General features: G+C 43.1%; 2 protein-coding genes and 1 non-coding gene across 3 annotated transcripts; 1 reads left to right on the top strand and 2 right to left on the bottom strand.

The window, feature by feature from the left end:
- Window positions 1–17,987: 17,987 nt before the first annotated feature.
- TRNAI-AAU (transfer RNA isoleucine (anticodon AAU)) lies at window positions 17,988–18,061 on the top strand. Its single transcript has one exon. It is a non-coding gene; the product is annotated as a tRNA-Ile (tRNA).
- Window positions 18,062–18,188: 127 nt separating this feature from the next.
- LOC127300140 (probable phytol kinase 2, chloroplastic) lies at window positions 18,189–20,101 on the bottom strand. The gene is made up of 6 exons (XM_051330217.1): window positions 19,763–20,101; window positions 19,348–19,415; window positions 19,138–19,272; window positions 18,933–19,048; window positions 18,736–18,850; window positions 18,189–18,599 (listed from the first exon to the last, which is right to left on the bottom strand). The coding sequence occupies exons 1-6, from the start codon at window positions 19,877–19,879 to the stop codon at window positions 18,338–18,340; spliced, it is 813 nt and encodes a 270-aa protein (XP_051186177.1). The 5' UTR covers window positions 19,880–20,101; the 3' UTR covers window positions 18,189–18,337.
- A 99-nt stretch (window positions 20,102–20,200) lies between these two features.
- On the bottom strand, window positions 20,201–22,281 carry LOC127300139 (probable phytol kinase 2, chloroplastic). The gene is made up of 6 exons (XM_051330216.2): window positions 21,840–22,281; window positions 21,417–21,484; window positions 21,199–21,333; window positions 21,000–21,115; window positions 20,774–20,888; window positions 20,201–20,657 (listed from the first exon to the last, which is right to left on the bottom strand). The coding sequence occupies exons 1-6, from the start codon at window positions 21,954–21,956 to the stop codon at window positions 20,390–20,392; spliced, it is 819 nt and encodes a 272-aa protein (XP_051186176.1). The 5' UTR covers window positions 21,957–22,281; the 3' UTR covers window positions 20,201–20,389.
- Window positions 22,282–23,195: the final 914 nt, after the last annotated feature.

The raw sequence follows: 23,195 nt of genomic DNA, 5'->3' as shown, positions 1-23,195 counted from the left end.
AACAACTTTTCGACAAGTTGAGCTTCTTCAAGGATATTGCATTCAAGTCTATTAATGTTATAGATCTTTTTACTTTCAAAAAGTATTCACCTATCTTGGATTTCATGGCGCATAGCCATTTTAACGGAGTCACGGCCCATCATAACTTCTTTGTATGTAGTTGGTTCATTATTGTTCAAAATCAATCCTTTGTCCACAAATCATTTATATGATCACAAAGTAAACCATACCTACAAGGTTCAATGGGTACTTCGATCTCCATGACTATAACTCTTTTGTAGACATGGGAGCTATGATCACCGTGGCCGCTTCCGGAACCATTTCCGATGCTGCGCTACTCTGATCATCATGCTCAGGTTCATAAACCTTATCAAATTCCATTGTCCTCCCACTCAAATACTTCGCTAGAAACAATTTCTTGGAAATAAGCAAGAAACATTGACAAACACTTTTGTATTTTTCTTCATAGTGGAAAGAATGCCCAATCAATTCTCTGGGATAACCAACAAATACATTCATTCGATTTTGGTTGTAAACTTATTTACTTATGCTATGCACACCAAAATTTAAGAAAATACTATTAGGGTTCATCCCCATGCCATAACTCGTATGGTGTCATTTCAACGGATTATGATGATGCTCTATTCAGTGTAAAAGCGGTAGTCTCTAAAGCATAATCCACAAAAATATAATGGCATCATTTTATATTATCTCATCATTAACCCAACAAGGTTTGGATACGTCTCTTGGAAACTCCATCATCACTATGATACTCCAAGAAACATGAGTTGTAGAACAATTTCATAACTCTCTTAGATGTTCGCTAAAACTCGTAATTCAAATATTTCCACCATGATCCAATCATAGATATTTGAATTTTCTATTACGATGATTTCCACTTCATGCTGAAATTTATTTGAATCCATTCAAATGTTTCAAACTTCTTCCTTATCGAATATATCCACATATATATATATATACTCAATTCATTGTTGGAAGTTTTCATGAAGTAGAAGAATCTCCCGCACACAACTATGCCCAGTGAACCACATACATCATCATATATGTTTCCACTAAGTTAGTTGCCCGTTCAACTCTTGGCCTATGAAATGTATTTCAGTCATTTTCTTTAGAAGAGATTTGCAAGCGCCAAATGATTGAAAAATCAAATGACTCCAAAAGTCCATTTGCATGGAGTTTCTTGATGCGTTCCTTTCTAACGTGACCTAAATGGCTGTTCCACTAATAAGTGGAATTCAAATCATTTGCCTTACGACATTTTAGTGTCAGTGTTATGCATGTGTGTTTCACCATTAAGATTTATAATAACTTATCCATCGTACATGGAGTAAGGTTATAATTTGAATAACTCATTGTTTTCATTTGACCAGAGCAAAATAACAATTATTAAGTTCTTTATTATAAATCCTAAGGGCTAGGTAGAATGCCAACGACAAACATAATAACACTTTATTATGTTCCAGACGTGCATTATTACCATATTCCTTATCACTCACTTAGGCCATCGTATTCTTGTATTGCGTTGTATTGTATGACATCTCACACCAACCAATCTGGTACAAATAACCAAGAACTTCATTGTGTGACCAATCAAAAAATACATTCATAACATGTATATCCTCTATATACACCTGAGCTAGACTTTCTAGTCTTTTCTTTCTTTCTGCCAAAAATCTTTTGTAGTTTCTCTTTTAGCTCTCCTCATTCTCAGAAAACACTTCACCTTCAATAACTTCTAGGTCCATTGGTCAAATACCAATAACCTTGAGATTCTTACTTTGAAGTTGATCATCATATGACAAATGTTCCAGATTTCACTATTAGTAACTTTGTAATGTGATGAACAATTTCACTCATAATTTTATCCATCAAATCATGACGACTTTCTGAGACCATGTCTGTACATGCTAGGCTCGTAAAGTTTAACCTTAGTATTAGCATGTGCAAATATGGCTTGCACCCGTTGTATGCACACATAGAATCTATAACACCCGATCATCACGCGATGCTTCGAAACGATGAGTCTTAGCAACGGTGCATACTAAGGACGACCACTTCATGGATATGCGAATATCATTAGTGTCCAACTTGTTGGAGGATTGGTGTAAGGGTACATTGCCCCTATGTGTGGTTTTGGTAATTAATGACAACCCCTATGGACTAATGTTTTCATTGAGTTTATATGAAGGAATATTCCATAGGTACTACTTGCTCTCCATGTGTTGGATTCAAGTATGGATGCCATGAAGATAAAGATATACCTTGTGATTTGGCATCAAGATCATCGGTATGAAGATATATTTGTGCTATGATCAAGAAGAAGAAATGAAGATGGAGTTCTTATGTGGAACTCAATATTAGCCATGCTCTATCTCAAGTGAGTATGAGAAGATACAAGGTTGAGTTGGGCAGGTTCAAGATGAGCATCTTGAGTGGATCACATGCTTGAAGCTTGCCGTCCATTTGGTGATAGTGGACATGTGAAGATGTGCATCAATGAAGCTTTCCCATCATTGTGTATGGGGGAGCATTTGTGAGTATACACGAAGCGACAATGATCAAGTGATGGGATACGCAAGGCAAAGGTATGACCTTGATAGGTTTTCCTTTTACCGGTCTCGAGGTGGTTGATGGGAGACCGGATTATAGGATAGATAGCCGCACTATCAAGAGGGGCTTTCGGTTGGTTAACTTGATCACATCGTCTTAGGGAGCTCAATCCTTGCATGCGTTGCATATTCTTATTGCTTCTTGGTATTTCTCGGTGTGAGGTTCTTGAGCTTGTTGCTAGCTTTACAACAAGCCCAAGTTCATCGAAAACGGAGTTCACATGCATCTTCTATTGCGTTTTCGAGGTTGGGTGATTTTACCGGTTATTCATGATATAAGGTTCTACCTTTTATATTCATGATAAAATTCCCTCCTACAGATTCTTGGGTTTTTCACTTTCCATAAGATAGCATTTGTTGTTATCTTCCAAACAAAATTGGTTTCATGCGATTCGGAGTTCGGGAGCATTTGTTATTAAAGAAAAGGGAAAAAGGAAAAGGAGAAAAGAATAAAAGAAAAAAAGGGGAATGGGGCAGCCGGCCGGACCGGCCCAGCAACCGGCCCACCCGGTCCGCGACCGGGTCCGGCGCTGGTGACATCCGGGCCGCCTCCAGGGGTCTTTGGCCCACGTCCGGCGGCTGGCCCGGTCACCAACCGGCCCGCCCGGCGCCTCCTCCGGCCCGACCGGACACTTAACCGGCCGCCACCCCGTCCGGCCCACGCTCCGTCGCGCGCCCGCGCGGCTCGGCTCCGCGCCGCTCGGCGCTGATGGGCCGTGTGGCCCACGCGGCCGGCGTCTCCCCCGCGCGGCTTCGTGGCGGTTGCCGCCCAAGCGCGCCTCTGCCCAGCCCCGGTCGGTGGGCCGGTCCGACCGGGCAGGCCACCGGCCTCTCCGGCCCAGGCTCCGGTCGACCGGCCTGCTGGCCGGCTGGGCTGTCTTTTTTACTCGTTTTTGAGCCGTTTTTCACCCGGTTTTCTCCCCAACGGTTATTTTTCTCCCTAGACTATAAATAGCCCTTCTTCCACCTTGAGCAACTAGTTCTTCCCATTCTCTCTCCTCCATTGCTACTATTTGAAGAACTTGCTCTTCCCCTTGATTCCTCCAACCATTCTTGCTCATATTTGAGGATTTGAGAGAGGGGATCTAGATCTACACTTCCACCAAACCGTTTCTTCTCTAAGTGAGGGAATCTCTTGGGATCTAGATCTTGGAGTCTTTGGTTGACTTTCCCCCTTGTTCTTCCTCTCCAATCTCATCCTAGCATTCGTTGCTTTGGTGGGATTTGAGTGTGTAGGACTTGAACACCTCCGGTGTTCTTGCTTTGCATCATTGCATAGTGTTGAGCTCTCCACCACGATTTGTTCGAGTGAGAGACCGTGAGCTTGTTACTCTTGGAGGGTGACCTCCTAGTTGGCTTGGTGATTGGTGCTCCGGTGATCTCTTCAAGAAGATTGTGAAGAGGCCCGGGCTTCTCCTTCGTGGAGCTTGTGAAGTGGTTGTGGAGCTTGCCATCTCCGGAGCGGAGGAAAAGCTAACCATAAGGAAAGGGCCATTATCCTTCGTGGGTGTGGTTCGGAGAATAGGGTGAGCCTTCGTGGCGCGGGGAATCCTTCGTGGGACCTCCACTCCTCCAAACGTGACGTACCTTGTTGCAAAGCAAGGGAACACGGGAATACATCCTCGTCTCCGCGTGCCTCGGTTATTTCTATACCCGAGCTCTCTTTCCTTGTGATAGCCATCGTGCTTGAAGTACATATATCTTGCTATCACTTGTGCTACATATATCTTGTGCCTATCTTGCTTAGCTCTAGTTGCTATTGTTACACTTAGTTGAGCTTAGCATATTTAGGGTTTGTGCTTGTAAACTAAACGATAGTTTAATTCCGCATTCATACAAGACAAATCCGCAAGAGTTTGTAATTGCCTATTCACCCCCCCCCTCTAGGCGACATCTCGATCTTTCAATTGGTATCAGAGCAAGGTCTCTCCTTGTTTTAGGCTTCACCGCCTTGAGAGTAAAGATGTCGGCTAGTAATTTAGTGCACAATGACACAATTATCTTTGTTGGCACAAATTATCATTTGTGGCGAAATTGCTTGCTTTGTAAGCTTCGGACCTTGTGTCCACATATAGAGCAATTTCTAGATGTCGGTTTTTCTCCTCCGATGGATTCTCAAAATCTATCTTTAGAGGATGAGAAAAACTTACATCTTGAAGCTCAAGTATCTAATGAGCTTTTATTCTCTTTGAGACCCAATTTTCGTAGGTTCTTGATATATATAAAGCGAAAATCGTCTCATGAGATGTGGATCAAGCTTAAGGAAATGTTTGGTGGATCCACTTCTCAATTGGTCGGTGGTGACTCCGAGGAGCTCTCTTCCCCTTCACATCATGAAGAGCTCCAAGTTGCTTCCACCTCCGGTCGTGATGAATTATCATCTTCTTTCACTTCACCAACGTGTAGCAAGACACGAGGTAATGATATGGTGAGTGGTGAGGAAAATTGCAATGTTGATATTGTGCTCAATAGTGATGATTCTTCATCTCTATCCCATTGTAATGCTTCCTCTTTGGACTTAAACACATCTAGCATTGAAAATGACCTACATGCTTGTGTTGATAGTCCTTGCATATCATGTGTAAATTGCTTACATAGATCTCATGAAGATATGCTTACCTTTTCTTGCCCCCATAATCAAAATGCTTATATTTCCTCTAGTTGTTTGTTGACTAACAATGTAGAGGAAACCGAACACTATATGGATCAAGACATGTTTTCAAATGAGGATTCAAGAATATCTTCATCTTCATTCTCCGGTATGCACATGTGCCTTATGGCAAATGGATCAAAGGTATCTCCTACTTTGACTCCTAACACTTCCTCTAATGATGAGAGTGATGATGATGATAATGATGAAGAATATAATACCTTGGTGCATAATATGGCAATGATATATGCTTCTCTTCATGGTAATAAAGAAGCTCGTGCTAATCTCGAACACTCTATGGATATCTTGAATAAATATAAGGAAACCATAGTGAAGTTGGAGTCCCATGTTGAAAATGAGGAAATGAGATTCACTCTCCTCAAGCATGAGCTAAAAGATGAGAAGCATGCTAATTTTATGCTTACACAAAAAATTGAATCCTATATGCATGAAAATGAGAAAACTATTGTTAATGCTTGTGCTACTAACTCTAATTCTTGTGAAGCATCTACCTTAGAGGAGAATGTTGAGCTAAGGGCTCAACTTGAGTTGCTAACTAGCAATTATAGGGAATTGGAAGAAAGTCATAAAAAGCTCTCAAGCTCTCATGATGATCTTCTAATTTCCTATGATGGGCTAAAGTTAGCTCATGAGGCAAGTATCACTAAGGTAACATCTTGTGAGCCTCATATGGATGTTAGCACAATCTCTACTACAAATGTTATATTGCCATGTGCTAGTCCTTGTAATCCACCTAGTCAAACTAGTGATACACCTTGTGTTGGATTACTCACTTTGCCTTGTTGCTCTAACAATGAAGTTTCTACTTCCTCTAGTACTTGCATTTCTACTAACCATGTAGAGGAAATCAAAGAGCTCGAGGCCCAAGTCCTTTCTTTAAAGAAAGACTTGGAAAAGCGTCATGAAGGGAAATCCGCACTTGACAAGATGCTAAGTGTGCAACAATCCCCCAATGACAAGAGTGGACTTGGATTCAACTCCAATAACAAGAACAAGTCCAAGAGCAAGAGCAACAAGAAGAAGGGCCAAGACAAAGTCAAGGATCCGGCCAAGTTGGTTTGTTTCAAGTGCAAGGTTGAAGGGCATCATGTTAGATCATGCCCATTGAAGAAGAAGAAGAAGCACTTGAGTGAGAAACAACAAGGGAAACGGCCACAAGGTAAAGGTCAAGCTCATGCTCGACCTCAAGTTGAAGATAGGCCACTTCCCAAGAAGAATCAAGATATTGTTCCCCAAGAGAAGAAATCAATAAAGAAGAGAAAGGGGAACACTTGCTACTTATGCCATGAGAAGGGGCACTTTGCTTCTTCTTGCTTAGGTGGTACCTTATCTAACCCTATAGTTGTTGATAATGATTATTCTCTAGGGAAGGATAAGGATGGCAATGTGTTTGCCAAGTTTGTTGGAACTCAAAGTGGTTTCAAGAAAAGAACCATTTGGGTTGCCAAGCCTATTGTGACTAATCTCTTAGGACCCAACTTGGTTGGGGACCAACAATCTCAAACTTGATCAATAGGTGCATATGGAGGTCATTGGAGATTTGGCTACTTCATGGAGAATTAAGGGATCTTCATATATTAAACTTTGACCAAGCCAAGTCATATGGATCATCATCTATATCTTATATCCAATGTTCCTCCTTGCGGTAACTTATACTTCAACTCTTCATGTGTATTGTAAGTTACTTGCCCCCTTTTGCATGTTTGGTTTTGTACCAAATGTGTGTATGTATGTGTTGTGTCTTATTTGCTTATCTTGTGTGTTCAAGTATGTTTGTTTGACTCACCATATACTTGTGTATTGTTTTGAGCCTAATGCATCTTGATGATATCTTATTTGGCTCTCTTGAAGTGATTAATGGAACATCCCATTTTGGGAGAGTGATATGCTTTGTGCATCTCTCTTTCTTTAAAATGTGTGTACATGGGTATCACCACTTAGTATTGATATTGCAAGATTATCTAGTCACTATGTGGTGTTCCATACTCATGAGAAATTCAAATTCTAAATATCCATTAATCATCTCTAGTTGAATTTTAGTTGCCTCTTATTTAGAAGAAATGTTTTATCACATTATGGGGGAGTAATATGTTTTGTACATATCACAAGCCTAGAAAATGTGAACATACGAGGTTATGCCACTTAGAGTTGATGCTCTTAATTATCTTGTTCCTAGGTGGCATGTTTGCTCAAACAAGCTCCATTCCTAATAAAAATATTTTATTACTCACCTTGTGGGCTTTTGTTTGAATATGAAATTCTTGGTGCGGTTTTTCCTCAAATACATATCTCTATATCTTATTTGGGACACCGTTTGCTTCAAGTTATTCTAATCATTGCCGTGCGTGATTGTGTGACTAGTTGAAGCTATCAAGAATCTTCATCCGTGCATAGTGCTCAATTCTATATACTTATCCTATGCCTTTTATTGTGAAGTTGATCCTTTCTAACATTGTCAATACTCCACCGGAAATTATTTCCAATATACTCATTGTCTTTGACAATTGATAACCTTGTATGTGGTTGAATTTTTGGATCATCTTCACCTTGGATTGTTTCTTATTGCCTTATTTTTACTTCCAACAAATCTTTGTTGCTCCCATGTGTCTTCCTTGTCCCTTTGAAAAATGTTTTGATAAATTCTCTTGATTCATATCAAGTGTTTGTTTTGGAAGACAAACCTTTTCCTTATGGTACATTGTGCCATTGTGAAAAGTGTATAGGGTTTGGTTTATTTTGTTTGAACCTTGCTCTTTTGGGGAGTTTGCTATCTCATTCTTTCTTACATGATTTATTTGCTTGAATGAGATAAATCCTTGAGCATGTTTGCTTTATTTCATCCTTTATGCTCAATGGTTTCTTCTTAGTTCATTTGTTGAACTTTGTTGAACAAATCTTTTGTGATTTGCTTCTTAGATATAACTTGGACAACAAATTTGTTTTGTGGCACCTCTATGCCTTATCTAATTCTTTTGGTGTTTTGTCCAAAGTATATCTTTCTTGGATCTTTAAAGGTTTTGGTGCATGCTTATATGTAATTTGTTTATACTTGTAGCATGCTTGCTTTCTTTTGATCCATTATGTAGGATATACTCCATCAAATCCTAAATGGCTAAGATGTGCATGAAATTCAAACTTCATCTAAATATGCACATGTTTATATGGAGTGTGTCCTATATATTGTGGTTAGTCTAACCATGTTGGACCCAATAAGTTTGGGGACCAAGATGTACTTGAATGATGTTTTAGGTTCATTGGAGATGCAATGGAGGCTTGTCTCATCTATAAGGAAGGTGTTGTCACCATATGAGGATTGGAGTCAAGCTAGGATGATCGATGAACTCTTATCTACTACATCAAGCCATTGCCATCTCGGTAACAAGTATCTTATTCATGCACTCTCATATAGCATCCAACCTCTTGTAGGTTGTATCTTGGCATGAAATTATTTATTTCAAAAATATTGCGGTTCTTGAAAAATCATTTTTAAAGCGAAACTTCTTATTGTACATTTGAGTAATTTGAGAAGATGCATATGTTGGGAATATATATATATATATATACACATCATGTTTATGATTCACCTACCCAAATATCCCCTCTAGCAATTTATTGCATATCAATTCCTCAAAGAGCTCTTATGTGCAATATTGATGAAATTGCGAAATAAATCCATATTTATGATACTTGTTGCCTTTCTCAAAACACTCCAACTAGCTCTACTTCCCTTATTGTTAGTTGTGATGTTTTTGAGATTTAACTTGGTTGAAGTTCATTCATATACCATAAGTGAAAATTGGAGCCATAGGCTATATATGCTTCTTAAGCAAACATCCTTTGGTATATCTTATGACTTCATCTTGGATATCTTGTCTTATCTATTTTGTTAACCTCCTGTGTGTGCATGTTTCTTTATGGATCATTTGTCCACTTTAGAAACTTATATACATAAGAGCGTTAATCCATCACCTTGATATCTTTGTTCTTTGCCGACCATCTTTTATCCTTTTGTTTCTTAGTGGTGTTGGTAAAGGAGATTTATGAGTGCTTGGTTTATTTGTTTTCCTTCTTGCACTCATATCTCGTAATTGTTGGACTAAAGTTGTTCTTGATAAGCATATTCTCTTTATCTTAGTTGTGTTCTAAATGATATATAGGGAGTGAGGATTCCATGTTTGTGCATATTGTATTTAAATGCAAACATTATAAATTGTGCACGAACCTTGGGGAGCTTTCTTATTTTATTTAAGAGCACTATATCTCTCTTATCATGATATCTTTGTTTGTCCAATTGGATCTTTGATTGCTTGCTTTACTTGTTGAAGCTCACTTCACCATGTTATCTTTATGCAATCTTTGATCCTCAATATAGTTTGATTTCCTTCAAGTATTCATCATTGGATATGTGCACTTGATTCCACTCAAATTATGAGAAGTGCACACTTTGGGGAGGAACTCACATTATATTGGCCTTCTAAATTTTTCACCCATTTTGACAATCGATGACAATGGGGGAGAAGTTTAGAGGGTTTAAGGGAATGGTTTTTTACTTAAGTTTGGTTTGTGCTTAAGTGTTTTGCCTCTCATGCATTCCATATTTATATGTCTTGCATGGTTGTATATATATAGTGGAAACTATCCCAAAGGTTAATCTTGACAATGTATGCAATGAATTCATGTTCATCACACGTGCATACATTGTGGGGGAGCTTTCTCTATATATATTGGTTCTACTCACATCCATTGCATTTGTTGTAGTTGTGTGAGTAGAGCCGGTTTTGATATGGGCTAGTAGCTTTGTGTTACTTGACCATATCAAATACAACCTCTTGTATACAACTTATTCTCGGATAAGTTGCGTACTTGTCACTAATACTCATTATATAAACCCTCTTATTGTGGTTGTCATCAATTACCAAAATGGGGGAGATTGTAAGGGTACATTGCCCCTATGTGTGGTTTTGGTAATTAATGACAACCCCTATGGACTAATGTTTTCATTGAGTTTATATGAAGGAATATTCCATAGGTACTACTTGCTCTCCATGTGTTGGATTCAAGTATGGATGCCATGAAGATAAAGATATACCTTGTGATTTGGCATCAAGATCATCGGTATGAAGATATATTTGTGCTATGATCAAGAAGAAGAAATGAAGATGGAGTTCTTATGTGGAACTCAATATTAGCCATGCTCTATCTCAAGTGAGTATGAGAAGATACAAGGTTGAGTTGGGCAAGTTCAAGATGAGCATCTTGAGTGGATCACATGCTTGAAGCTGGCCGTCCATTTGGTGATAGTGGACATGTGAAGATGTGCATCAATGAAGCTTTCCCATCATTGTGTATGGGGGAGCATTTGTGAGTATACACGAAGCGACAATGATCAAGTGATGGGATACGCAAGGCAAAGGTATGACCTTGATAGGTTTTCCTTTTACCGGTCTCGAGGTGGTTGATGGGAGACCGGATTATAGGATAGATAGCCGCACTATCAAGAGGGGCTTTCGGTTGGTTAACTTGATCACATCGTCTTAGGGAGCTCAATCCTTGCATGCGTTGCATATTCTTATTGCTTCTTGGTATTTCTCGGTGTGAGGTTCTTGAGCTTGTTGCTAGCTTTACAACAAGCCCAAGTTCATCGAAAACGGAGTTCACATGCATCTTCTATTGCGTTTTCGAGGTTGGGTGATTTTACCGGTTATTCATGATATAAGGTTCTACCTTTTATATTCATGATAAAATTCCCTCCTACAGATTCTTGGGTTTTTCACTTTCCATAAGATAGCATTTGTTGTTATCTTCCAAACAAAATTGGTTTCATGCGATTCGGAGTTCGGGAGCATTTGTTATTAAAGAAAAGGGAAAAAGGAAAAGGAGAAAAGAATAAAAGAAAAAAAGGGGAATGGGGCAGCCGGCCGGACCGGCCCAGCAACCGGCCCACCCGGTCCGCGACCGGGTCCGGCGCTGGTGACATCCGGGCCGCCTCCAGGGGTCTTTGGCCCACGTCCGGCGGCTGGCCCGGTCACCAACCGGCCCGCCCGGCGCCTCCTCCGGTCCGACCGGACACTTAACCGGGCCGCCACCCCGTCCGGCCCACGCTCCCGTCGCGCGCCCCCGCGCGGCCCTGGCTCCACGCCGCTCGGCGCCGATGGCCGCCGTGGCCCACGCGGCCAGCGTCTCCCCCCGCGCGGCGTGGCGCTTGCCGCCAAGCGCGCCTCTGCCCAGCCCCGGTCGGTGGGCCGGTCCGACCGGGCAGGCCACCGGCCTCTCCGGCCCGAGCTCGGTCGGCCGCCTGGCCGCCGGGTCTGTCTTTTTTACTCGTTTTTGAGCCGTTTTTCACCCGGTTTTCTCCCCAACGGTTATTTTTCTCCCTAGACTATAAATAGCCCTTCTTCCACCTTGAGCAACTAGTTCTTCCCATTCTCTCTCCTCCATTGCTACTATTTGAAGAACTTGCTCTTCCCCTTGATTCCTCCAACCATTCTTGCTCATATTTGAGGATTTGAGAGAGGGGATCTAGATCTACACTTCCACCAAACCGTTTCTTCTCTAAGTGAGGGAATCTCTTGGGATCTAGATCTTGGAGTCTTTGGTTGACTTTCCCCCTTGTTCTTCCTCTCCAATCTCATCCTAGCATTCGTTGCTTTGGTGGGATTTGAGTGTGTAGGACTTGAACACCTCCGGTGTTCTTGCTTTGCATCATTGCATAGTGTTGAGCTCTCCACCACGATTTGTTCGAGTGAGAGACCGTGAGCTTGTTACTCTTGGAGGGTGACCTCCTAGTTGGCTTGGTGATTGGTGCTCCGGTGATCTCTTCAAGAAGATTGTGAAGAGGCCCGGGCTTCTCCTTCGTGGAGCTTGTGAAGTGGTTGTGGAGCTTGCCATCTCCGGAGCGGAGGAAAAGCTAACCATAAGGAAAGGGCCATTATCCTTCGTGGGTGTGGTTCGGAGAATAGGGTGAGCCTTCGTGGCGCGGGGAATCCTTCGTGGGACCTCCACTCCTCCAAACGTGACGTACCTTGTTGCAAAGCAAGGGAACACGGGAATACATCCTCGTCTCCGCGTGCCTCGGTTATTTCTATACCCGAGCTCTCTTTCCTTGTGATAGCCATCGTGCTTGAAGTACATATATCTTGCTATCACTTGTGCTACATATATCTTGTGCCTATCTTGCTTAGCTCTAGTTGCTATTGTTACACTTAGTTGAGCTTAGCATATTTAGGGTTTGTGCTTGTAAACTAAACGATAGTTTAATTCTGCATTCATACAAGACAAATCCGCAAGAGTTTGTAATTGCCTATTCACCCCCCCCTCTAGGCGACATCTCGATCTTTCAATTGGGACGCCTGGCATCTTCAACCTTCATACATTCCCATAAAACTTATGAGTTTATGTAGTCTCACTAGATTATATTCTATCATCTTGTAATAAGGTCTTAGATATCACATATATCTCATACCTCGCTTATTTCTGAAAACAAAATTTCCAGCTCCTCACTTTTCAAACGGATTTGAACTTCAAGTTTCACGGAGACAAGATGATTTTAGGTACTAATTGAAACCATTGCTCTTTGAATCAGCAATGTGAGGTTTACTAAAAGTTTGCAATAGGACTTAATCATATCTTGATTATTTAACAATACGGTACCAGCCCGTAAAGTTACTTGTCAGACTTGACAGTATTTCTATCTCAATTACTAGACTAGCGCATGGTAGATAACGGATGCCAATTCTACAAATTTAATTCAAAATACTATTCAGACTATGTTCATGATAATTACTTCATGTTTTAATATAATTACTAATGAACTCCCACTTAATACAACATCCCTCATAGTTGTTTAGTGGCACACGATCCATATCCACTACACCAAAACCGATCATCACGTGAGATGATGTAGCTTCAATGGTGAACATCAACATGTTGATCATATCATCCATATGACTCGTGTTCAACCTTTCGGTTTCCTGTGTTCCGAGGCCATGTCTGTACATGCTAGGCTCGTCAAGCAAACCCAAGTATTTCTGCGCGTGCAACATGGCTTACACCCGTTGTATGTGAACTGTAGCAACGGTGAGTACGAGGGGAGAACGCTTTATTATCTTGATATTAATGTGAGGGATCTTCTTATAATGCTACCGTTGCGATCTAAGCAAGATAAGATGCATAAAGGATTAACATCACATGCAATTCATAATATGTGATATAATATGGCCTTTCTTCTTGTGCTTTTGATCTCCATCTCCAAAGCACATGAGCATGATCTCCATCATCACCAGCATTGCACCAAGGTCCATGGCGCCGCTTCATGGTTGTTCATCACTTATAGCTACTATAACAACTACTTGAAATAAAGCTATTACATGATGAATAGACACGCAGGTCTTAACAAATTTAAAGACAACCATTAGGCTCCTGCCGGTTGCCATAATACAATAATGAACATCTCACACATCAAATATAATCATCATCACATCATGGCCATATCACATCACCAAACCCTGCAAAAACAAGTTAGACGCCTCTAATTTGGTTTGCATATTTTACGTGGTTTAGGGTTTTCGAGTAAGATCCAATCTACCTACGAACATGAACCACAACGGTGATACTAGTGTTTTCAATAGAAAGAGTAAATTGGATCTTCACTATGGTGGGAGAGACAGACACCCGTAAAGCCACTTATGCAATACAAGTTGCATGTTAAGCGTGGAGCAAGTCTAGTGAGACACGGTCATGTAAAGTTAGCCCGGGCCGCTTCATCCCACCATCCCGCAAGATGCAAAGTACACTAACCAAAAACAACAAGAGTATCAACGCCCAAAAAACCATTGTGTTCTACTCGTGCAACAGATCTATGCATAGACACGGCTCTGATACCACTGATGGGTTCGTTGCATAGAAAACAAAAATTTTCTACCGTGAACAAGAACAAAAACCAAGATCAAATCTAGGAAAAGCCAAGATATAATCTATGAAGATCGAAGCAACGAGATGTATGTGAGAATAACCCTCGAAGATTTCCAAAGCCTACAAGATTAGATCTCGTTGTTGATGTAGTCGATCATCCAGTGCTGCAATCTGGCAGCACTTCCGTACTCGGTCGTGCGTACGGTGTCGATGAAGCCCGTCCTCTCCCCGTTCCAGCGGGCAGCGGAGGTGTGGTAGATCCCCTCGGAATCTCAGCAGCACGACGGCGTGGTGATTGTGGTGGAGGAGAAAAGCTGCAGGGCTTCGCCTAAGCCGGAGCAGTTTATCGGTGGGAGAGAGAGGCAGCCAGAGGTCAAGGGGTGAGAGAGGGCTGCGCCCCCTGCCCCCTCCACTCTTTATATAGGGGGGATGCGGCCAGGGGTGGCTTGGCCCCTCCTCCAAGCCCCTGGCCAGCGGCCAAGATGGGGAAAGGGGGGAAACTTCCCCCCAAGTTGATCCCCCCTAGGGTTTTGGGGAAACCCTAGGGGTTTGGCCGGCTGGGCCTTGGGGGGCATGTGCCCCTGGCCCATTAGGCTAGGGAGCATCCCCTCGGCCCATGATAGGCCTCCTAGGGTCGTGGGCCCACTGGTGGGACCCCCGGAACCTTCTAGAACCTTCCTGGTCTTCCGCCGGAAAAATCCCGAACTTTTCCGAAACCTAGAAATCAACTTTCCTTATATGAATCTTATTCTCCGGACCATTCCGAACCTCCTCGTGATGCCCTGAATCCCATCCGAGACTCCGAACAAACTTCGGTCTCCATCTCATATTCTGAATCTACTTATGCGACATCGAACCTTAAGCGTGTCACCCTACGGTTCGTGAACTATATAGACATGGTCGAGGCTCATCTCCGACCAATAACCAATAGCGGGATCTGGAGATCCATAATGGCTCCCACATATTCAACGATGACTTAGTGATCGATTGAACCATTTACATACGATACCGATTCCCTTTGTCACGCGATACTTTACTTGTCCGAGGTTCGATCATCGGTGTCTCCATACCTTGTTCAACCTCGTTACCGACAAGTACTCTTTACTCGTTACCGTGGTATGTAATCTCTTGTGATCCAATCACATGCTTGCAAGCTAATCAGACGACATTCCACCGAGAGGGCCCAGAGTATATCTATCCGTCATTGGGATGGACAAATCCCACTGTTGATCCACATGCCTCAACTTACACTTTCCGAATACTTAATCCCATCTTTATAACCACCCATTTACACAATGGCGTTTGATGTAATCAAAGTACCCTTCCGGTGTAAGTGATTTACATGATCTCATGATCGAAGGACTAGGTAACTATGTATCGAAAGCTTATAGCAAGTTGAACTTAATGACTTGATCTCATGCTACGCTTATTTGGGTGTATGTCCATTATATCATTCACCCAATGATATAACCTTGTTATTAACAACATCCAATGTTCATGATCACGAAACCATGATCATCTATTAATCAACAAGCTAGTTATACAAGAGGCTTACTAGGGACTCCTTGTTGTTTACATACCACACATGTATCAATGTTTCGGTTAATACAATTATAGCATGGTATGTAAACATTTATCATGAACACTAAGATATAACAATAACTAATTTATTATTACCTCTTGGACATATCTCCAAAAATGTGCTCGCGCCGGTTTGATGTGCCCGCGCGGGTCTGCCTGCCCGCAGTCGTTCGTGCTTGCGCAGCCAACACCGGCGAGGCGCTTCCATGAATATATTTATGTTGGTATGGCACCATCTAATAACAAAGGTTGAGCATAAGACCATTTCATATGTACATGCATATTTCTTGCCCATTTGATTTGGTGTTGCGCTTGCTTTGGTTGTGTCTTTATATGATGCTTTGTCATGTAAGCATGCATGATTAAATCTTTACTTTTTCTTGGACAAATATATTATCTATGAATTGGCTACTGACGTACTATTTATCTTGTGCATAGATATGCCGCCGTATGTCGTGTACAAGGGTAGGGTTCCCGTAGTCTACGATGATTGAGAAGATTTTCGAAGACATGTGCACCATTTCAATGGCAACAACTACAATTCTACAAAGGGTATATAACTAGGACGGAGACAGAAGGTAGATACATGCGCTATCTTGCTAGAGAGAGGAGAGAGATGTGGAGGAACCAGATGGAGATTACCTTCATCGTGATGATGCTCATCCTGAATGTGTTTGTCTTCTATGTGATCGTAATTTAGATGACTTTGTAATGTGATGATTAACTTGCTACTGGATCCATCTCGAGACCTAGACTTGTCTAATATTTTGACACATGTCGCTATTTTGAATTCTAATTAATGTAATGAACTGCGATTGTGTTAGTCTTATCACTGATCAACATTTTCTATTTATATTGTTTTGCAAATTGTATACAATGTGCTATACTATATTCAAATTGCATACCTATAACGTATAAAAATTAAAATTTGAAATTATACCAGTGGCGCACCTAGTTGGACAAATACTAGTGGCGCAAGCCACTGCTTTCAATTACTAGTTGCGCACCACCTATTATGCCATTGGTATGTGCCCTACTAGCGACGCATTAGGTGATGCGTCATTGGTAGTTGGTAGCAGTGGCATGTTAAGTGGCGCATCACATGTACGCTGCTGATGGTAAAAACTGGTGCACCATTGGAAAAACTATTTCTAGTAGTGTGTAGTCCGTTGAAATGAATGTTTTCAGTCACTATGCCTTCAACGATTTAAGATCATTTTACAATAGTGCGATGCCAACATCGTTTTAGGGCAGCCATCTAGTTTGAGTAGAGAGAAATTAGAAAGGGAAGGTTGTCTTTTTTTAATGACTAATTTTTTCTCAAGGATTCGTACGTTTTAAAAAGACACGTCGAGATCAGTCTAGCTTATGAATGTTATATGTTGTTGATTCAGTGGGAGTGGAGCCAAAGACAACGACTTGAACTGACACTTTAGTCCTTAGTGTCGGTTTGACTTTTTTTTTTCAATGTTACTTTTAGTTTCCTCGATGCGTCTGGTTCTCTTCAACATATCATCCATATATATTGATTGCTTACACAAGAAGAATATCCAAGCTTAAGATTAGTGAACGAAGTGGCTCACGGCATGGGTCGCCATCCTGAGTAGATCCATCGAGACATTAGTACCAAAATGCCTCGCCCTGTTTGGCGACACGAAACGACCACGCAACGAGTCGTCCACTCACTCGCTTGGTCAATTCACTATCAAATAAGTGCACGAAACTCCCTCCATCTCGTGATGCATCTCTGATCTCTCCCAGCTCGCTGTTCTACCAGCTGTGTTCACTGTTTAGATCATTAGAAGCCATGGCCTCCGGCACCGGGCTTGCCCAGCCGTCGTCAGCTCCGGCGGCGGAGTATGGCAGCAGGCCTCCGCGGATGATGGACGATGAGAGGAGCTACAAGGTGCAAGGGGAGCTCATGCTGCTGCTCCTCCTCCTCGTCTTTGCGCTACTCTGCATTTCTGTCTTCATTCGCCTCTGGTTTACACGAAGGAGAAGGAGGGACCGCCGGCGAGAAGGTGCTGACCCGATGCCGATTCAGGGGTCGTCGTCGGCGGGCATGTGGCCTGAGAACAAAGACTAGGCTCGATAGTTTCCCTAGTTTGATCCACGCACTGATTTGTTCTATGTTCGTTTTGTTGCTATGATATATACTATGTTTTATAGTTATAGATCTGCACTCGAACAAAAAAGGCCTATTAGCTCAGCTGGTTAGAGCGTCGTGCTAATAACGCGAAGGTCACAGGTTCGAGACCTGTATGGGCCAATATTTTTCTTACACAACCTTTTCTACTTCAGATTATATTTTTGCCTCCCTTTTTGTGCCCTTGGAACTTTCTTTTTCCTCAATTCCCCCTATCTACAGTTTGATTCAGAACCTTTAACATAGCTGCTTACATCACAAATGATACCGGTACACGATTTAATTCAGAGCACTGTTGAATAAACACAACCCGGATCGAACATTTGAACCAAGACTCCATAAACAGCCTGCAGAAATCATCTCAGCAATTGCCATCCCCTGCAGTGTCTTCTTATTGTACTACCTACTGCCTGCAAAGACCATCGCAGCAACTGCAGAGATGCTGCTTCTATCGCCGTTCCCGGTACCACCACCACCAGCATAGTAGAAAACCAAGCCACCGACGAGCACAGAGGTGATCGGAACAGTCAGGTTGTCATCGAGGCGCATGCTGACTGGGAATGACTCGACAATCGCGGCAGCGAGGGATGTGACGCCAAAGGCAGCGGCCATAGAACAGCTCTCCTCCACGAAACCGAATAGATGGAAGTAACACATGTACCTGCAACATGTTTACACACGTTCAGTAGTAGTTCCAGTCTTTCAGAAAAAAAGTGGGTTCAGGGCTTTTGGTCCCCAAAGCCAAAAGATGTCTTCAGGGTTCAGTAGTAGGGAGTAGTATATAGCTTGTTGCGTACAGGATCGATGCGATGAAGCCAGAGAAGAACATTGCGATGGTTCCCGCATAAGATTTGGAAGGGTTGTAAGGGAGCTTAATGTTCCCCAATCGCCTTCCGGCTATGTCTGCTGCGCCTAAATGAAGAATGATACATTTATATATGTTGTTTTCTGAAACCTTCACCTGAAGAATCAAAAGAGCAGAAAGAACTAATACCGTCCCCAGCACACAAATTGCAAATCACAGCAATTGAAATGGGAGAGTTCCTCCAGAATATCACAGTAGTGAGAGTTATAGCACATGCGTAGTACAGCGGGCCTCTAAGAAGCTCTCTGCAAATAAGAGGAGCAAAAGATGGAGATATAGTTGTTAGTTCATTGATGACAAATATATACAAAACTGAGATGGAAAAATATACTACCTATAGTCTCCATGTCTTGTCATTGAGTTAACTACACCGTCATCTTTTACTACACCAAGTCCAATCAAGGTCACCCTTACGATGTTGAGTGCAATGGCAAGTGAGGCCAGAAATGGAGCATAGGCATCATCTGCACTGCAATGTCGAAATAATTGTTAGCAAAGTGATACATTCTAGGAGTATAAGAAAAGTGTGAATGTTCTGGTTTACCTGAACAAAGGCCACATAAGGAAATATACCAGCCCAACACTTATGTGCACCAGCTTCCTGCAGAGTTTCTGAAAATGCAGACCAAAAGTCCAATAAAATGATTTGCATGTGAACCTTCATTGCCTATTTGCTTGGGTAACTTTTCAGCACTGGATTCTAAACATTTCTGCCAACCTGAATCACTTTGGTGGTGGCATAATTGCCCTTCCAGAATTACATGACACTATAAGGAGACAGGTTTACTGCTAACTACTAGTGGAGTCCTCCCCTTCCAGAAATGGAGTTTGGCCACGCAACAGGTTTACCACAATTGCAGAAACATATGAGATCTATTCCAGATTTTTTCCACACAAATCGAAACAATCATCAATCCCAGACGAGAAGAAAACAGAAAGATCTTGTAGTGGCAGCTCACCTGGTCTAAGAGCGCGCGGTTGCCGACCTGCTCCCAGAAGCGGAGCACCGCCATCGCGGCGCCTCCAGTGAGCACGGCGGCGCCGGCGTCTCGAAGAAGCGGGTTCTGCGTCCACATGGATCTACCGGTTCTAGTCCTAATTCGCAGACAGGAGCTCAAAGCACAGGTCTTTCTCACAGGTGTGGCTGCTGCAGGAAGATCGCGACAATTGTTGCATAGGGGCAATTAATACGCTGTCGTCAATCTCCACCTGCCCTTGTTCTTGGCATCAAGTTAAATTGTACTCCGTATTACCTGGTACTCTCTTTGTCCTAGCACTATTGATGATCTTTGGGAGTATAGTAATAAGATTTGAGATGTTGGGGAAATTACGAATCATTTTTTTGACACAGTAAAATAGCAAATCTTGGAGATTCCGATTGTAAATGCAGACATTGATTATGAGATATGTTGCTGGGCAATGCTCTTCCAAATGAAATGCTGCTTACACAATTTAGTCCATAACTCTGTTTAAGATACACAAACCGGATTAAACCAACACTCAGTAAACAGCCTGCAAAGGCCATCTCAGCAATTTGCAACTCATTGCAGTGTCAACACAATTAAAGCCTTCCAATTCCCCCTGTACTAGCTACTTCCTGCGAAGACCATCTCAACCATTGCAAAGATGCTGCTCCTATCGCCACCTGTGGCACCGCCACCACCACCACCAATATAGTAGAAAACCAGTCCGCCAACGAGTAAAGAGGCGATTGGAGCCGTCAGGTTATCGTCCAAGCGAGTGCTAACCGGGAGTGACTCGACAATCGCTGCGGCGAGCGACGTGATGCCGAATGCAGCGACCATGATCCAGGTCTGCTCGACGAACCCAAAGAGATGGAAGTAGCACATGTAACTGCAGGTATACCACATTCAGTATCAGTTTCAGTCTTTCTGATAATAAACCAAAAGATGACTTCAGGCTTCAGGTCCAGGCGTCCAGCTGTATATACTATAGAGATTGTTGCTTACACGATCGATGCAAGGAAACCGGCGGTGAACATTGCAATGGTTCCGGCGTAGGATTTGTCGGGATTGTAAGGGAGCTTCTTGTGCCCAAATCGCCTCCCGGCTATGTCAGCAACACCTGAGAGAAGCAACATACATAGTTATGCTGTTTTCTGAAACCTTCACTTGGACAATCAGAGGAGAATGTAGGACCCGGCAAAATTGTAATTGCACGAGAAAGAAGTAGTACCGTCGCCAGCACACAAATTGCAAATGACAGCGATCGAAATGGGAGACGTCCTCCAAAAGATTATAGTAGTGAGAGTTATAGCACATGCGTAATACAGTGGGCCTCTAAGAAGCTCTCTGAAAACAATGGTAAAAAGATGGAGATATAGTCAGTTCATCGTTAACAAAAACAAAATGAGACAGATAAAGTGAGAGACTACCTATGGTCTCCGTTTCTTGTCATTGAGTTAACCACGCCATCATCTTTAACTACACCAAGTCCAATCAAGGTCACCTTTATGATGTTGAGAACAATGACCAGTGAAGCAAGAAACGGAGCATACACATCATCTGCACTGCAATCGAGGAGCATTGTTAGAAAAGGTAGTAATCCACACGTTGATGCCAAATCAGGAACTTCGGTGGTGGTGTGATGTACCTGAACAAAGGCCACATAAGGAAATATACCAGCCCAACGCTTATGTGCACCAGTTTCCTGCAAAGTTTCTACAAATGCATAGCAGAAGGTGAGCAGATACCATTCAAACAATAATTTGCATGTGAATCTCCATTGTCTGGGCAATTAAACCACAGGGTCAGTATTCCAAACTTTCTACCATTCTAAATCATTTCGGCAGCTTAATTTCTTTTATATTCAGTATAACTTATAACTAGTAATTAGCAAGGCAATAGGTGTACAATAAGAGCAAAAAAATGATTTTTTAGATTAATTAAGAGAGGATTTTGTGTTAGTATGGGCTAATTCCTCCAGAATTTCTCGGTGCAAATCGAAACAATCATCAACTGAAAGAAAAACAAAAAATAAGAAAGAGGAACTATTTAGGTGGTAAGCTGAGCTTACTTGGTCCAGGAGGGCGCGGTTGCCGACCTCCTCCCACAAGCGGAGTACCGCCATGGCAGCGCCTGCGGTGAGCACGGCGGCGCCGGCATCCCGGAGAAGCGGGCTCTCCGGCCACATGGATCCACCAGCTAGTTCGATTTCGACCCAACTAGCAGACAGGAGGTTGAAGGTCAAATGTTTCTTTCAAAGATTTGTGGCTGCTGCAGGAGGGGAAGACCGAAACAGTTGTATAATTAATACGCTATCGCCAATCTCTCTAGCTGCTCTTGTTCTTTTCTCCCAATCAGGTTAAACTATACGAAGTGCTACTCCATGATTATCTTTCAGATCTGGCTCTGAGTTGACTATAAGTGAATTCATCAATTTCTTAAATTGCAAGGGAGCATGGAATTGTCTCAACTTGTGATATTCTACGCTTTTTTATATGGGACACCATTTTGTGCCACATAAACGTCAATAGCCCTAGGAACTTCTATACCTAAAAAAAAAGGAAGTTCGGCGTGCCAAAATTGAGGCGTCCAGTCGAGAGCGCGCTATCCATGTGGCTCACGCACGAACACCCAACCACTATCCGTAAACTGCTGCATTGTCTTCATCTCTCCCTCTTTGTATAAATATTTCACATTTCGGATGCAGGAAAGATTGCCCGGCTTTTCATTTTTCTACACAAAAAAGCATCCCCGAGCCCTTGATTCCCCTTCGTCTCCGCGCAGTTGTCGGCGATGGACGGGTCCTCAGCCCCTCCGCCAACCCCTCCTACTCGGTCCTCGCCACATTCGGCGTCGACGCAGCAGTTCCGCCGCCGCCCGCGGCAAACCGTAACACCGTCGCCACCACCTCCTTCACCTCCACCCGTAACATCGTCTTCATCGCCTCCGTCGCCGACTTCTTCACCACCACTCTCAGCTTCAACGCGGGCGGAGAGATCAGCATCGGCCGCGCAGCCGACTGGAGGGGCTGCGGCTTCCGTTCGAGAGGAGGAGGCGGTGGTAGCAGCTGCTGCCACGGTGGCAGAGGATCCCGCCCCGACCCTAGGGCCCGACGTGCTCACGCCGGGGGCGGCTGCTGATGCAGCCTCGTAGCATGTGCAGGCCGTCGTGGCTGGTGCAGCGTGGCCGCCAAGGAGGCCGGCCGCACCAACGAGCACGCCGCCACGCCGCCTTGAGGACGCTGCCTCGCTGTCATGAGGAAGTCCAGGGCGCCAGGAGGACGTGCCCACGCTGCCACGAGGGACGGACGGGTCGCTCGAGGCGCCCGTCGATGTGGCCAGGTGGCCGGCTGCGGCGGGGCCATGGTGACGATGGGGCCTTCCACGGTGCCTGTGTCATCACCTCCGTCTTCACCGGGTGCTCATCC

Source organism: Lolium perenne, chromosome 5 (assembly GCF_019359855.2).
Source record: "Lolium perenne isolate Kyuss_39 chromosome 5, Kyuss_2.0, whole genome shotgun sequence".
In the NCBI taxonomy this organism is placed as follows: Eukaryota; Viridiplantae; Streptophyta; class Magnoliopsida; order Poales; family Poaceae; genus Lolium; species Lolium perenne.
This window is presented reverse-complemented; position numbering and strand designations above follow the sequence as displayed.

What these genes read in the sequence shown, in the direction of transcription:
- LOC127300139 (XM_051330216.2), bottom strand. Translation starts at nt 21,956, where the DNA reads ATGTGGCCGGAGAGCCCGCTTCTCCGGGATGCCGGCGCCGCCGTGCTC. An exon ending in CTTATGTGGCCTTTGTTCAG is followed by an intron (nt 21,334 to 21,416) that starts GTACATCACACC and finishes CCTCGATTGCAG; the next exon opens with TGCAGATGATGTGTATGCTC. An exon ending in GGTTTCCTTGCATCGATCGT is followed by an intron (nt 20,658 to 20,773) that starts GTAAGCAACAAT and finishes GTATACCTGCAG; the next exon opens with TTACATGTGCTACTTCCATC.
- LOC127300140 (XM_051330217.1), bottom strand. Translation starts at nt 19,879, where the DNA reads ATGTGGACGCAGAACCCGCTTCTTCGAGACGCCGGCGCCGCCGTGCTC. An exon ending in ACAAGACATGGAGACTATAG is followed by an intron (nt 19,049 to 19,137) that starts GTAGTATATTTT and finishes TCTTATTTGCAG; the next exon opens with AGAGCTTCTTAGAGGCCCGC. An exon ending in CAATTTGTGTGCTGGGGACG is followed by an intron (nt 18,851 to 18,932) that starts GTATTAGTTCTT and finishes TTCTTCATTTAG; the next exon opens with GCGCAGCAGACATAGCCGGA.